General features: G+C 38.3%; 1 protein-coding gene across 5 annotated transcripts in view; it reads right to left on the reverse strand.

Annotated features, from left to right (window-relative positions):
* Nucleotides 1-16,526, reverse strand: part of GOLGB1 (golgin B1) — a 69,287-nt gene that overhangs the window by 13,622 nt on the left and 39,139 nt on the right. For all 5 annotated transcript variants that reach the window (XM_066347614.1, XM_066347613.1, XM_066347612.1 and 2 more), the window contains 2 exons: nt 13,997-15,908; nt 4,780-4,958 (listed from right to left, as the gene is read on the reverse strand). In XM_066347614.1, the coding sequence (XP_066203711.1) occupies nt 4,780-4,958; nt 13,997-15,908 (2,091 nt within the window). The remainder of the gene's footprint in view (nt 1-4,779; nt 4,959-13,996; nt 15,909-16,526) is intronic.

The raw sequence follows: 16,526 nt of genomic DNA on the forward strand, positions 1-16,526 counted from the left end.
CCCCCACCATGCATAGGTGAAATCAACCAACATCTGAACAAACAAAGGGTGAGAGGAAGATCATGTAAATTGCTTCCAGCAACTTAAGCAAGCAAATGAAGTGGGTGCAAATACTTAGCATCATAGCCAATATGGAGGTGGAGGGGCAAGAACTTAGCCTTTTGCTAAGCGTGGAATCTACAAAGGCTTTTTGCCACTTGCAGTCTACCACAGTAGGTTTACACTGGTAACTGGACACTTAAGATTTTTGTAGGTCCAGGTGATCTAGATATGAGAGATAGCAAGGTGACACCAATCATCTCTGGAAGGCCCTAGTCAATAGTCAGCATCAATGTGTATCTGAAGGATGACACACCGAGAGCCCATCTCTTTATGATAAATGGAGAGTCTAACAAAATAAAGCAGGGGCAGTATTCTCTGAGGGGGTGGGGGCAGCTGAGGTTAAAATGGGACAATTTATCTTCTCTTTTGAGGTTCAATTTCAGAAAGAATAAACAGAAGAAATTTGTATTCCCAGAGAGCAAAAAAACACACAGGTTTTACCTTCTCTGAAATCATCATCATTTGATCAAAACAAAACAAAAATGTGTTCTTGTATTACCTTGGGAATCTGCCAATCTTAATGAATGAGTTTGATATACATTCACTTATAACAGGGGTAGTCAATCTTTTTATACCTACCGCCCACTTTTGTATCTCTGTTAGTAGTAAAATTGTCTAACCGCCCACCAGCTCCACAGTATTGATGATTTATAAAGTAGGGAAGTAACTTTACTTTATAAAATTTATAAAGCAGAGTTAAAGCATATATTATAATAATAACTACTTACCAAGTACTTTATGTAGGATTTTCACTAATTTTGGCAGAATAAATCTTTATAAAACAATTTACTATAGTTAAATCTATCTTTTTGTTTATACTTTGGTTGCTCCACTACCACCCACCATGAAAGCTGGGACACCCACTAGTGGGCAGTAGGGACCAGGTTGACTACCACTGACTTATAAGAACGTTCATAATGATGATAAACAAAAATCTTTACTCCATAAAATTTAAATCACCAAATTCTATAAAGCGCTTTCCTCTATATACTTTGCTTAAGGTTTATTTTGAAATAGCGTATCAGTAAAGTGCATGTACACCTAGGATCTATGAAGAAATAAACCTCTTGTATACACGAAGAGGTCTCCTCTGGTTGTTACAATTATTACTTTACTATATTGGCATCTATCATCCTGGTTGCCCTTTGTAAGCTGGGAGGAATGTAGACTGCACCTCTTATTTTCTGTATTTGCTTGCCTGTGGTTGTCCTGTAGCAACTGGTGAGCCAAAGCAGCTGCTGATTAATCGGCAGTGCCTTTCAACATGGAGATTCTCCTTTTAGTAGCAAGTCTTGAAAGCTCTGGGTTTAATTTAATAAGATGGCATGTACCATATATTAAGCTAAATAGTAATAAAGTCCCAACAATAAGGTTACAGTAGGACCTGTTTTTATGTGCTGTTAAGTATTTATGCTTTACCTTTTTTCTTTGGGTCAAATTTGTTAAAAACACTGAATTAAAAAACCAAGCAGAATTACAGCTCCTGTCTTAATTTTTTTCTGCCCTGATAGTGTCATGTAGCAGTAATTCATCTGTTTCTTTAAAAGAAAGGGGGTTAGATTACTGGTTCCACACAAGATAGTATAGATGCATTTCTCCTTATTCCTCACATTAAGTATAGATTAAAAAAACAAAACAACAACCATAAAAAACCTAGGAATTATATACAAAAACAAACAAGACTTAGAGAGATGAAGAAAAGGAGGTGTACCAGCTAGGGAGCCTAGTGCTTGAGGAATGACCTGGTTCTTTAATTCCATGTAACTGAAACTGGGTGTTGGAATATCCTACAGCCTGGAAACACTGAGTGCCAAGAACACTCTGCCCCCTTGCCAGTGCACCAGGAACGGGCAGCCTGGCGAGACACTCACCTCCAGGTGAACACCATGGAAAACCCACAGTACCTTCCCAATCCCGTTAACAGAATTACATCCTTGCCTAGAGGTAACTAGATGCACCTCACCCTCCCTGCCAGGTGCTATCAGGAAAAGCCAAGTGTGTAACCTGGACTGCCGCCACCACCCAATGGTAAAGAGGTGCCTCTCTCTGACCGACCCCACCCCTATTGGGGTGTCATGCAGAAAACAAGTGAGATCTGGGCATCCATCTTCATCCATAAGAAGGGAATGAAGGCCCTGGCCGGTTGGCTCAGCAGTAGAGCATTGGCCTGGCGTGCGGGGACCCAGGTTCAATTCCCGGCCAGGGCACATAAGAGAAGCGCCCATTTGCTTCTCCACCCCCCCCCCTCCTTCCTCTCTGTCTCTCTCTTCCCCTCCCGTAGCCAAGGCTCCATTGGAGCAAAGATGGCCCGGGCGCTGGGGATGGCTCCTTGGCCTCTGCCCCAGGTGCTAGAGTGGCTCTGGTCGCAGCAAAGTGAAGCCCCGGAGGGGCAGAGCATCGCCCCCCCTGGTGGGCAGAGCATCGCCCCTGGTGGGCGTGCCGGGTGGATCCCAGTCGGGCGCATGCAGGAGTCTGACTGTCTCTCCCCGTTTCCAGCTTCAGAAAAACACAAAAAAATAAAAAAATAAAAAAAATTAAAAAAAAGAAGGGAATGAAGAGCTCCTTCCTGTCCCTGCAGAGGCAGTATTAAAAAAGGTCAAGAGGAAAGTTTGGACTTTGGGCACTATGCAGTGGTAACAAGATACCCCTCCTCAACCATCCTCTGTAGTGTCAGTGGAGACTGACTAGGGAGCCTGGACTTTCACCACTGCCCAGTAATAATAAGGTGACTTCCACATCCCCCAGTGGTATCAACAGAGACCACAGGTTGGACTTCTACTCTCACTGTACAGTAATGAGATGACCCTCCCCACTGATTGTGCTGTCAGTGCAGTACAAGCGGGGAGCCAGGACTCCACCTCTTCCTGGCAATATCGGGGCACTCCTTCTCTTTAGAGCTATCAATGGAGGCTGAGTGTGGAACCCTCTGGGCTTCACCCTCCATCTGGCAGTGAAGCGGCATGCCCCTCGTCCCCTGCTGGTGTGGGATCAGTGGAAGTTCACTAAAGCAGACGACTTAAATAAGACTTCGATTCTTATAGCAATTTCCAAAATGTTCAGGATATAACTGAACCCACCATAATAAGAATCAAGGATGTCACATTTTAACCGCCAGGGAAATCAAAATTTGATTAACAAAAGAAAATCATCAGATTACAATGAGATGACACAGATGGTGGAATTACATTACAAGGATTTTAAAGCAGTCATATAAATATTTCAACAAGCAATTACTAACACACTGGAAACAAAGAAAACTAGAGAAAGCCTCAGCAAAAATATAGAACACATACAGAAGAACTGAATGAATACTTTAGAACTTAAAAGTACCATATGCAAAATAAAAAGGGAACTCAGTGGGCTCCACAGTAAAATGGAGGTGACAGATGAAAGGGATCAGTGAACTGGAGAGAAAACAAGAGAAATGAATGAATCTGAATAAAGAGAAAAATGAGCAATAAATTGTATATGTCAAAAATTTAAAAGGCCTTGTTAAAGAGATTAAAAAGGTAAGCTGCAGACAGAAAAAAATACGGGCAAATCACATGTCTAACAAAGAAAGAACTTGTATCTAGAATATATAAAGAACTCTCAAAACTCCACAGTAAAAAAAAATAATAAGCTAAATAGAAAAAATGGACAAAACACATGAACAAACATTTCATCAAAAAGGATAAAGGACTGTTACACAAGCACATAAAAGATGATCAACATTATTAGCCATTATGCAAATTAAAACATTACATATTAATTAATATCAAATGCTGACAAGGACACAGCATTTGAAATTGAAGATGGATCACTCGTATATTGCTGGTTGGAATATAAAATGGTATAGTCATTCTGGAATATAGTTTTACAGCCTTTAAAAAAACTAAACATTATATTTACCATATAACCTAGCAATTGCACTTCTGGGTAATTATCTCAGAGAAATGAAAACATACTGTCCACACAAAAATCTATACACAAATGTTTATAGCAACTTTGTTTATAATAGCTAAAAATTAGAAATGACTCAAGTTCTTTAATGGGTAAATTGTTAAAAGCAATATATTCATAACATGGAATACAATTTGTCAATAAAAAGAATGAACTATTGACAACATACAGCAAAGTTGATGGATCTCAAGGGCATTATGATGTGTGAAAAAAGCTTATTTCAAGAGGTTACATATTGTATGATTCCACTTATAAAACAGTCTCAGAATGACAATATTATAGAGATGGAGAACAGATTAGTAGCTGCCAGAGATTAGGGATGAGAGGGTGGAGAGGAGGGAGGGGTAAGAGCGTGACTATAAATTAGTGGCACAGGGGCCATATTTGTGTTGATGAAACAAACAGTTATGTATATCTGAGTTGTGGAGGTAGTTACATGAATCTACATATATGGTAAGATTGCAGAGAACTATACACACACAGACTCAAATGAATATAAAATTGGTGAAATACAATTAGGTCTTTAAATCATACCAATGTCAATTTCCTGTTTTTGATACTGTATTAGAGTTAAGTAAGATGTGACCATTAGAGGAAACTGCATGAAGGGCACATGAGAGCTCTCTGTACTATTTTTACAACTTCCTATATACATTTATAATTATTTCATATTAAAAACTTAAAAAGAAAAATAGAAAACTGGAAAAAGAAGCCAAAGAGCAGAGATCGTCATACCTGAGTTGACGTAGCTCATGCTGCCAGGAGAGGTTTTCCTGCTTGAGCTCTTCTTGTATAATCTGTAATGACTTTGTTTTATCTTGATATTCCTGAAGCTGAGCCTTCAGTGGATGTAACTCAGTGACCTCCTGGTTAATCTCTAAGTACTGCTGCTGCAGATTCTTCAATTCCTTCAGCTTTAACCAAGGGGAAAGTAAAAGGGAGATTCATCATATTTCTTCATTCACCCAGCTATAAGTAAATTAGCAGCTCCCTACTAAGTCAGTCAGACACCACAGCAGACGACCAGCACCTAGCAGTCAACTGACATATGGCTGTAGCATGAATCTCTAGAATGGTGAAATATAAGCGGCCAGGTTGGTGGGAATCACTCCACAAAGCTGCCATCAGGGCTGTAGGGCCTACCTTCCTGTAACTTCTATCCCTGGCCCCTGCTCCCAACATCCTAAATTCACTCTGGATCAACAATTCTGACATGGGAGAGACCTAAGGGACAGAAAGCTTCTTTGTGAGTGATAACTCCCTAGAACAAAAAGTATCAACACAGACTGGTTTTCTATTTAGCCATGTACTCTGATTGGGTTCCTAAACTTTCTTATATGAATGCCAACCTTTACGCTACCTTTTTTATTTTTTACAGAGACAGAGAGAGAGAGTCAGAGAGAGGGATAGACAGGGACAGACAGACAGGAATGGAGAGAGATGAGAAGCATCAATCATTAGTTTTTTGTTGCGACACCTTAGTTGTTCATTGATTGCTTTCTCATATGTGCCTTGACCGTGGGGCTACAGCAGACCGAATAACCCCTTGCTCAAGCCAGCAACCTTGGGTCCAAGCTGGTGAGCTTTTGCTCAAACCAGATGAGCCCGCGCTCAAGCTGGCAACCTCGGGGTCTTGAACCTGGGTCCTCTGCATCCCAGTCCGATGCTCTATCCACTGAGCCACCGCCTGGTCAGGCTACTCTACCTTATCTGATGATTATGATATGAAGAACGTGGTGATGCCTGGGCCCACAGGGTAAGAGCACTTAGGCTTTGGAATCAGTTATCCTGCTCACACAGGTTGTGTGACCCTCTGCATGTTCCTCATACCCTCTAAGCCTTAATTTCCCTCACCTATAAAATGAAGATAGAGTCCCTATCATAAGAAGAGGAAAAAAAAAAAATTATCGTATTTCCCATGTATAAGATGCACCTTAATTTTGGGGCCCAAAAATTGAAAAATAATGTATTGCATAAAGTTATTGAACTCAAGTTTTACTCATCATAAAATTCATACAACTCCTCATCACTGTCATAACTCCCATCCATTAGCCTGTTCTCATCTGTGTCTGAATGATTTATCACTGTCTTCATATACTGCCTTGTCCTCAGTTCCATTTATGGCATTTGAAATGCCACACTTCTACAATCACTGTATAAGATGCACCCAGTTGTTAGACCCCAATTTTTTTGAAAAAAGGTGTGTCTTCTACATGAGGAAATATGGTAATGTGTTACACACATAACATTAATGAAGATGATGATGATGATGATGACACAATGATGATGGACTTGACTTTAACCAGCAAAACTGAGTATTCCAGGTGTATCTCCAAACACTTTATCCCCAATACTAATTAAAAAGTTTGGTAGTAAAAAAAATGTCAGGATTTTTGGGCAAAGAGGGGGCCTTGATCTGTTTCACCCACTCCAGAAACAATACTACAGCTAAAATAAAGGCATTTTTAAAAGCATAAAACAAAAGAACAGAGAGAACAAGAGAGGGCTCAGCTGCAACAAAATTAATTTTGGAAGCTGAAAAGCAGATGCATAAGTGGTAAATGATGTAACAGATCTGGGAAAGCCAAATCTTAAGTTGGCAGTAGAAAAAGACAAGAACCTATAGAACTTACTCTGCAGAAACTTCAGAAATGAACAGCACCAGGTACCTCTGGAAAAGACGGTGATGGAGACAAGAAGGAGGTAGCTGAAATAAGAAGGATTAGATGACAGCTGCTTAAGAAACAACTGTACCTCTAGATACCCTCTTGAAGTCCACACTTTCTGTTACCTTGACAGGCAACTCAAGTTTTATTCTCTGGAGAAGGTAAAAGAAGTGTCTCTGGACTATAGAACACCAGGCACAGCTAAAGGTAAAGGTATTGCTCTAAAGCAGTGGTAGTCAACCTGGTCCCTACCGCCCACTAGTGGGCATTCCAGCTTTCATGGTGGGTGGTAGTGGAGCAACCAAAGTATAAATAAAAAAATAAATGTCAAAATAACCTAGAGATGTTTTCTCTGAACATATGTACCCTGATTTATCAATGTCACCCCATTAAAATTAATTAAAAAAACATTAAATACTTAGCACAATGCTCATACAAAAAAGATAGATTTAACTATAGTAAGTTGTTTTATAAAGATTTATTCTGTCAAACTTAGCGAAAATCCAACATAAAGTACTTGGTAAGTAATTATTATTATATGCTTTAACTTGCTATAGCTCTGCTTTATAAATTTTATAAAGTAAAGTTACTTCCCTACTTTATAAATCACCATTACTGTGGAACCGGTGGGCGATTAGAAAATTTTACTACTAACAGAGATACAAAAGTGGGCGGTAGGTATAAAAAGGTTGACTACCCCTGCTCTAAAGCAAGAGTGATCAAGTGAATGTCTTCTTTCTGAACGTTTGAAGCCTTTCCCCTACTCAGGTTGGAGTGCTGGCATAAAACCTTAACATCCATGCATGGAATGAAAAAGTCTTCTCTAGAAAATATGACTGTCCCAAGAGGACCTACAACACCAACATGGGGGACTACCTACAAAAAGCTCTGCATGATGACCCTACAATGAAACTTGGAGTTGGTAAATTCCACCCACAAGCTTTTGAGACCCTACTCTTAAACATAAAGAGTAAACCAAGAATTAACCTCACCAAGAACAGTATTCAGACTGAGATGAAAAGAACCAAAAGAGTATTTGAAACAAATTATCAGGGGAAAAATGTAATATATTAAAAGATTTAAGAGAGAATATTGAAAATTAGAAATAAAAAAGTATAAAGAAAACTCAGCATGAGAAAACCTCAAAGAACAAAATTACCACCACTATTTTTGGAATGGTATGAACATATATCCATCAGACAACTTAAAAATGAAGAAATCCTTAGAATTTATAAATATGAGAGCAAAAATGAAAACCTCTTAATAGGGTTCAAAAGATGATAATGAGAAAATCTTTTCAATACATAGCAAAAAATAAATAAAAGATAAGAAAATTATAGAGCTAATCCATAGGTCCTACATATAAATAACTGGATTTTCAAGGGGGAAAAAAAGACAACCAAGAAAAAGTATTGATGAGGAGGGGAATGGTAAGACATAAATTAAAAGATTTCCCAATTTTAATGAGTATAAATTCTTAGATTCAGAGGACTAGACAGAATGATGAATAAAAGCAGAATGAAACCAAAGTACATGATCATGAAATTTCAGAACACAGACTAAAAGATTCTATATATTTCCAGGGAGAGAGAGAGAAAAAGAGAGAGAGACCACTCATATGAAGGATCAGAAATCAGCAGCTTTAGACAATGAAAGCTAAAAGGCAGTAAGACCAATGTCTTCACAAATTTTGAAGGTAAATTATTTTCAGTTTAGAATTCTATACCCAGCTAAACTATCAATCATGTATGAGAGATCAAAAGACTTTTTCAATAAATTTACCTCCCACATATCTTTTCCTAGGGAGCTACTGAATGATTTATTCCAACAAAAGATGGCACAAAACCAAGACGAAAGAGACATGGAATACAAGAAACAGAGGTTTAATAAAGGAGAGAGGTGAAAGGAGATATTCTAGGATGAAAACTGTGTTTTAGGAGTACAGGGCAACTGGTTCATAAAAGAACAAATCAGAGAATCTAGGAGAATTTTCTTTGTGAAAATGAAATTAATAGGAATAAACATCTTGGGAGGAAATGTGAATAAATGGCAGTAAGTCTTATTTAGAGTATACTGAAGTGCAAAGAAAACTAAGTAAGTTAAAAACAATGTCTGAGCTCCAATACTATTTGTAGTCATAAAAATGTAAATGACTGTTCCATTGATCTGTATGCCTGTAGGAAAAAAAAATGTAAATGACTGTTAATTAAACCAAACTTAAAATTATATTTCATCAAGAGAATGGATAAGGAGCAAAGAGAACTAAAACCCTGTTAGCCTGTTAGAATAAAAAGAGGTGATATCTAATTCAAAGAATAAAACATCAAGATTATTAATAGTAAGCATGTTTAGATATGAGGAAACACCAAAATACTAAGTTAAAAGTAAACTGCCTTTAAAGAAAGAGAAATGGGTTGAGGGTACTACTGTTTGTTTTTCTCATCAAACATGTAGAACTTAATGACTTATTAAATATGTGTATAAATTTTTTTTGTATTTTTCTTAAATGAGAAGCGGGGAGGCAGAGAGACAGACTCCCACATGCACCTGACCAGAATCCACCTGGCAAGCCCACTAGGGGTGATGCTCCGCTCATCTCAGGCCCTTGCTCCGCTGCAACCAGAGCCATTTTAGTGCCTGAGAGGCCATGGAGCCATCCTCAGCACCTGGGCCAACTTGCTCCAATGGAGCCATAGCTGTGGGAGGGAAAGCGAGAAATAAAGAGAAGGTAGAGGGGAAGGGTGGAGAAGCAGATGGGTGCTTCTCCTGTGTGCCCTGACCAAGAATTAAACCCAGGACATCCATACGCCAGACCGATGCTCTACCACTGAGCCAACCAGCCAGGGCCATGTGTATAGAAAATTTTAACCCAAAAACTAAAATAAAAATATATTTTTGTTTTATTTTAAAGGAAAATATATTCTTTATGCAATCCACTCATTCCTCTAGTCCAGATACTCTAAATATTATCCTTGGAAGAGATCAGAGCATCAGAAAATGTAAAACATTTTCACTACTATACTATTGTATATTTATTATAGAGAAATAATAGATGTTTCACAACTTCATCATGTCCTCTCTATGGAAACAGACAAGAAATTTTTTTGTAGGCCTCAATACTTAAAGAATAACTATTCTTATCTTGAACAAGTAGTGTTTTTCCTTTCCCTTTTCTAAAATATGGACACTACAAGTTCATGTACTTGGTTTTTTAGTTCCCTATTTCTGATGACTGCCAGAAAGCTCAGAGCAATTAATGGCCCACAGTTCTAACAAAGAGTACAGGCGATGTGACATCTCCTTGGAATACTAAACTTACTCCTGGTTTAATCTTTTTCTTTCTGTCCTCATTTTCTCCTCCTTCCTAATTCTTGTATTATATTATCTTGAAAAACTGTTGGTCCTGGCCGGTTGGCTCAGCAGTAGAGCATCAGCCTGGCATGTGGAAGTCTGGGTTCGATTCCCGGTCAGGGCACACAAGAGAAGCGACCATCTGCTTCTCCCCTCCTTCTCCTCCTACTTCTTTTTCTCTTCCCCTCTTGCACCCACAGCTCCAATGGTTTGAGCAAAGTTGGCCCCAGGTGCTAAGGATGACTGACTCTATGGCCTTGCCTCGGGCACTATAGCTGGTTGCTGAGCAAAAGAGCAGTGGCCCCAGATAGGCAGAGCATCGCAGGGTAAGGGGCTTGCCTGGTGGATCCCGGTCGGGGCCCATGTGGAAGCCTATCTGTCTGCCTCCCTGACGCTCACTTAATAAAAAAATAAAAATAAAAACTTCATATTTTAATAAGCTACTTCAAGTCATTTTCAGAATGAAGTGAGTATAGATAAACAAATATACAGGCAACTCTAGAGATTTTGCTCTCTACTTTTTAGGTAAAAATGTGTGCTTTTTTTTTTTTTTTGCTTAGGGGAAACTCCTAAGGAAGTTTAGACAGCTATGAAAACTCCAGAATGTTTTCAAAGTTGCTTGTTAAACCCCAGTAGAATCTCCTGGGCTAATTCCTGCCACTTGAATCCTAAGACTTTATTTTGGGAAACTTCGCCTTGACTAAGTAAAGAAGAAAACCAAAGTAGCCTAAGTCCCTTTCAGACCTAGATAATCTCTGGGGTTGTCCTGAGGGAAAGGAAGATTAGGGTAGTCAGAGGTGATAAACTTCTGGGGTAGGCTGCATGTTTAAACTGTTATAGATGGGAATATGTTATCTCTCATATTTACTGAATATGCAGCCAAATGACTGAAAGACTAGAAACTTCAAGGCACATGAGACAGACTGAGGACAAGATATGTGGAAAGGAAGAGTTTATGGACAGATAACTATCCACTCAGAAAGTATGCAGAAGGGCCTCAGCAAGTGCATGTATATAGTATCATTACATCACACTGTCAGGCCTTCATGTGATTTACGACCCTGCCTAGGCTTTCTGACTCTTTCATGGCAGATGTAAAAGCCTGTCTCAAAAGTTCTTGTAACTCTCCTAACATGATAGTTTACAAAATGGAGAAAACAGTGTTTACAATAACAACCACTATTGAGAATAACCACCAATCGCTGATTATTACCATATAATTAACTACCCCTATGATAAAGATGATGGGAAATTTAACCCTTTGAATAGTACAAACATTCATGTATGTCCTCTGCCTCTTGACTATCCAAAGTATGACTGTTCAAAAATTTTATTTTAAAAATGTATAAGGCAACATTAAAAAAAGGCAAATGAATATTCTTCTTGTTTCCATAAATTGGATATCAAACAAACATAATTTTAAGTTAATAAAACTGTAACTGTAACTAATTCATTTTTTGAAAAAAACTCACTCCTAGGGTTCAGTGAGCATGAAAAAAACTCATTACTCAAAGGGTAAGACAAGTATAAGACATATCAGTAGGAGCTTGCAATCTAATCAGGGAAATAACACACATAGACACATACATACACAATCAAGGCATTATGGGACAAATTATAAGTACTACAAAAATACAAACAGAAGATAATAGATAATAAAGTGATCTGGAATTGTAACCAAAGAGGATCTGAGCTCTGGGGTGACTTTTAAAGAGTGGTAATATTTGCCCCAAAAATGAAAATTGAGAGGACATTTTAGTTTGAAGGATGGTAACACGGGTGAGTAGGGAGTACTAGGTAGGATTACTGCATAATGAGAGCAGTTTGGCTGTAATGAAGAGTATGAGTCAGGAAGCAGTAAGAGGGAAGACTGGAAAGAAAGGTAAGGACAAATTATAGGATCTTAAATGCCAGACTAAGAAGTTTGAATCATAAGCCTCATATAGAGATAGCACAACTTTTAAAGGTTTTGATTAGTGCAGTCATAGTAGAGTTTCAGAAAGATTTATTCAGCAGTGATATATACAATATCCTGGAGAGATGACAAATTGGAAGCAACAATTTTACAACAGTTTAAGGGTAAGGTGTTAAGGACTTATTTTCACTTAGTTAATGGTGGAAAGAAAAAAGAAATATTTGAGTCATATTATGAATAAAGAAATGATGGACCTTGATGATTAGATGAATTGAAATCATACGCAGTTATGAGCCTTAGGGAACAGAAGACTATTACTATGAGTTCTAGAAACATGGAGATTTTTTATAAAGCTGTCTTGGCTTGTAAATATCCAGCAGATAAAAATGTGGAACTAGGGTTGAGAGATACAAAGTTTAGTCTCTAATATTTATAATAGATAAGAATAGTAAAGCAAGTCACTGAATGAAAGTTAATTCAGAATCTATCATAACAGCTTTGAGGAAAAAGATTTTGACTTAGAAGATAACACCTAGGTGGTATAAATTATATCTCTGAGGTATATACTGCCCTGATAAAAAACTTTTTGCACCTGCATTCTGAAAGCAATGACAAAAGGTCAAGCTCCTAGGACAAAATCAGCTGAACTCAAACTACTTTAAAAATATAAACAAGCCTGACCAGGCGCTGACGCAGTGGATAGAGCATCAGACTGGGATGCGGAAGACCCAGGTTCGACACCCTGAGGTTGCCAGCTTGAGCCCAAGGTCGCTGGCTTGAGCAAGGAGTCACTCGGTCTGCTGTAGCCCCCCAGTCAAGGTACATATGAGAAAACAATCAATGAACAACTAAGGTGCCACAATGAAGAATTGATGCTTCTCATCTCTCTCCCTTCCTGTCTGTCTGTCCCTATTTGTCCTTCTGTCTGACTCTGTCTGTCAAAAAATAAAAAAAATATAAACAAGTATTCATAAATTGTTGATGTCAAAGCCATTGCTGAAGGGAGAGTTTATTCAGAATACAAAAGTCAAAAGACTATCTATAAATACTGGATATTAAGTGTACTATGAATGAACACATTACCTACAAAAAAAAGTCTGCAATGGACTTTACAGTAAGGAAGAATGAATGATCTCTTCACTAGGGCTAATGTTAAAAACTAGAATTTTCAAATTTTTAAGATGAAAATATTCAGCCGTTTTGAAGCCTTTATTTCCTATTTTGCCTAAGTACATGGGCTTGACAGAGTAAAGACTGTCAAGAAAGTGAAAAGAGTAATGTCACAAAGTAGAATCCCCTGATGACCTGGTTGGCTTATATACATAGTTCTGGTTTTGCCTGTGAATCTTGATGATCTAGAACAGCGGTTCTCAACCTGTGGGTCGCAACCCCGGCGGGGTCGAACAACCAAAACACAGGGGTCGCCTAAAGCCATCTTAACGACCAAAACACAGGGGTCGCCTAAAGCCATCGGAAATCCCGCCGGGGTCGTGACCCACAGATAGAGAACCGCTGATCTAGAATTTTTCAGAATAAAGACCTGGATTAAACTACTAGATCTTACTAACAGCAGAAAATGTAGCATTAGAGATCCTCTTTATCTTTCTCTCTGACTGAAAAAAGCTAGGTATGAAAGAAAGTGAGTAAATGTTTCAGTCTGCAAAGAAAACTTTACTAGTCATTTAAATGTACTATGACAAATTCTGGAAACATTTAGATGTGTGTTGTGTGTATAAAATATATAAAACATCTCTCCACTTCTTAGACCTTTTATAACCAATGGAGTGTTTTATGCCAAGGAAATTTCTAACTTTTTAAAAATGGTGATAACAGGTTTAAAATATAAATAATGTTTCTGTGTTTCTCTAAGATCGAACAGAACCTGAGGAATATATAATATACTGTTTCTCGGTTCCCATATAACATGTAAAACAATGTATTTTTTTTTTCTTTAGAAATTGTAATTTAAAGAAAGATTCAAAAACTCTCAAAGATCAGAAAGAGAAAACCATACACTTACTAATCTGTCTCGGTCATTTTGGAGTGATGACATAGCTTTCTTTAAACTCTGCACTTCAGCTGGGCTGGTGGCAGGCTGGGCTGCAGACCTCTGTTTCCCTTCCTCTGTCCTGTGGTGTTTCTCCAGTTCCTTCAACAGGTGATCTCTTTCATTCTGTAGACTAGCCATAGCCTTGGAAAAGGACTGCACTTGGTTGTAAGCATCTTCTAGTCGTGAGGACAGGTGAAGCAGTTGCTCATCTTTGGATAAAAACTGTTGGTTAAGTTTCTCAAGGTGAGGCAAGCTCTTATCCTCACTGGAATTCACTGAAAAGGCAGCTTCAGAAACAAGGACATTTCTCTCTCTGCTTAAGAGGCCCCGTTCTTCTTTCAGCTGTGCCAGTTCCCTCAGACTGGTATCATATTTCCTTTTCAGTTTATCAAGCTCTTCATTGGCCTCGTCTCTACTATTTTGTAGGGAACTCATAGACCTTCCAAAAGACTGGATTTGGGCAGTGAGATCTTTATTTTCTTTGGTGACCATGAGTAATTTCTGTTCCATTTCCACCAGGTCTCTGGCTAGTTCTGCTACCCTTTCTTCTGCTGTTTCTGTTTCATTTCGCATTATCCTTGCATCGTGATGAAGATGCTTTAGTTCCTTCTTCATTTTATCTTCAATTTCACCTACCTTTTTGGCAGCTTCCACTTGAGCATGAACCAATTCCTCTTCCAGTTCTGTAATTCTCTTTTGAGAGGAGGAAAGGGTGGTATTTAAATTTTGCACCTCTTCTTCTTTTACTTTTAATTGGGCCTGACATGGTCCTAAAGCGCCTTCTTCTTGCAAGGCCATCAACTCTTTCTTTAGTTGGGATATAGATACTTTCAAGCTGTCAATCTCTTTAGATAAACCTTGTTTCTCCGCCTGTAGAGCAATGGAGGACCTCTGCAGATCCTCCTTTGCTTCCTCAGACTTCTTCAACTTTTCTTCTAATTTAGCATATTTACTTTGCAGCTCCATATTCTGCTGAAGTTGAACTTCAAGCAGCTGTTTTTGCTGACAGTCCTTTCTCGATATCACTTGGTTGAGGTCTTTCCTATATTGGACGAGTTCTGCATCTAGCTTGGCATTCTCAGAATTAAGATCATCCATATGACTTCTCAAGCATCGAATTTCTTCCTTAAGCTCATTATTCTCAGCAGCAGCCTCTTGGATGAGCTGGTCTTTTTTTAAGATTACAGAGAGATGTTGCTCTTCCAGCTTTTGATAGTCATCTAAAATACGGTCTCTGTCATCCTGGAGAGAAGACACGGATTTAATAAAGGAATTCAATTGAGCCTTCTGCTGCATGTTTTCCTTTTTGATGGATTTAAGTGTTTCCATGAGCCGACTGGTTTTGTAAACAGCTTTTCTGTTCTCTTCTTCTAAGACAATTTTCTCTTCGTCCTGGGACAGCAGGTTTTCTAATTCTCTCATTTCTTTATCATGTTGCTTGTGCAGTTCAGCAACAGCTTCTTGGATTGCCTGTTCCTTGGCAGAAAGTAGGCTTATAATCTTCTGCTCTTTCATGTTTATTTCTTCATGCAGCTTACTGGTCAGTTGTCTGGAGGCCTGAAGATCAGTCTCTAGCTGTTCATAACTGAATTTATAATTTTGGATATCAATTTCTTGCTTACTTATTGTTTTTTCAAAGTTGTCTTTATTTTCCTTACATTCTTTGAAAGAATTATTTAAATCAGTCCACTGGTCTCTGAGCATCTTAAGTTCTGATTCTAATTTAGCTAAGTCATTCTGAGAATTGTGGTATAGATGTCGAGTCTCTTCCAGCTGGGACAAAAGTTCTTTGTTTTCCCCCTGTAGAGTATCACAGACCTTTTGTTGAAGCTGGACCTCTGTCTGGGTCTTGGACTCCCAGATCTGCCTGTCATGTTCAAGCCTAGAAAAAAAGAGAAAAGGCCCTAAATTACAGATGTAAAGGAAAAATTACTTGATGCCTAAGAAACACATACATCAACATGTACTCAGATCTAAAAATAAATATTCATAACTAAAAGTGTTCATCTTTGAAATGAAAAGATATTAGTTCTACTGAATGCTCTGTATTTCTGTATTAAAGGTATACTGCACATACTGATTCAGATATTTAAATTATAAACTCCAAAGTATCTTGCTTATTTTAGCGACATGGTTTGGGACACTCTGGAAAGTAATAGTTTCTACTACCATGCTTTACTTTGCTCTAGATAAGTTAATGGTTGGCCCTTTAAGAAATAATCTTAAGGTGAGAGAAAATAAGCAGAAGGATACTATTAAAAGTGGAAGAGTATAAAGTATGGGGCATACTGTTAGTTTTTGAACTTGAAAAGTGACATAAAATTGAAGTTTGACGAAAATTACTCTAACACACGTATGCAGTATGAATTGATGTGGACTATGAGGAAGGAAGAAGAGGTTATCACTTGGGAGGGTAAGGCAATGACTTGAGGGTACTATGATGCAAACCCAAACTAGAGCAGTGGAAACAGAAATGAAAAGAAAGGGAAAAATCTAGGAG

Source organism: Saccopteryx leptura, chromosome 8 (genome assembly GCF_036850995.1).
Source record: "Saccopteryx leptura isolate mSacLep1 chromosome 8, mSacLep1_pri_phased_curated, whole genome shotgun sequence".
NCBI classification, from domain to species: Eukaryota; Metazoa; Chordata; class Mammalia; order Chiroptera; family Emballonuridae; genus Saccopteryx; species Saccopteryx leptura.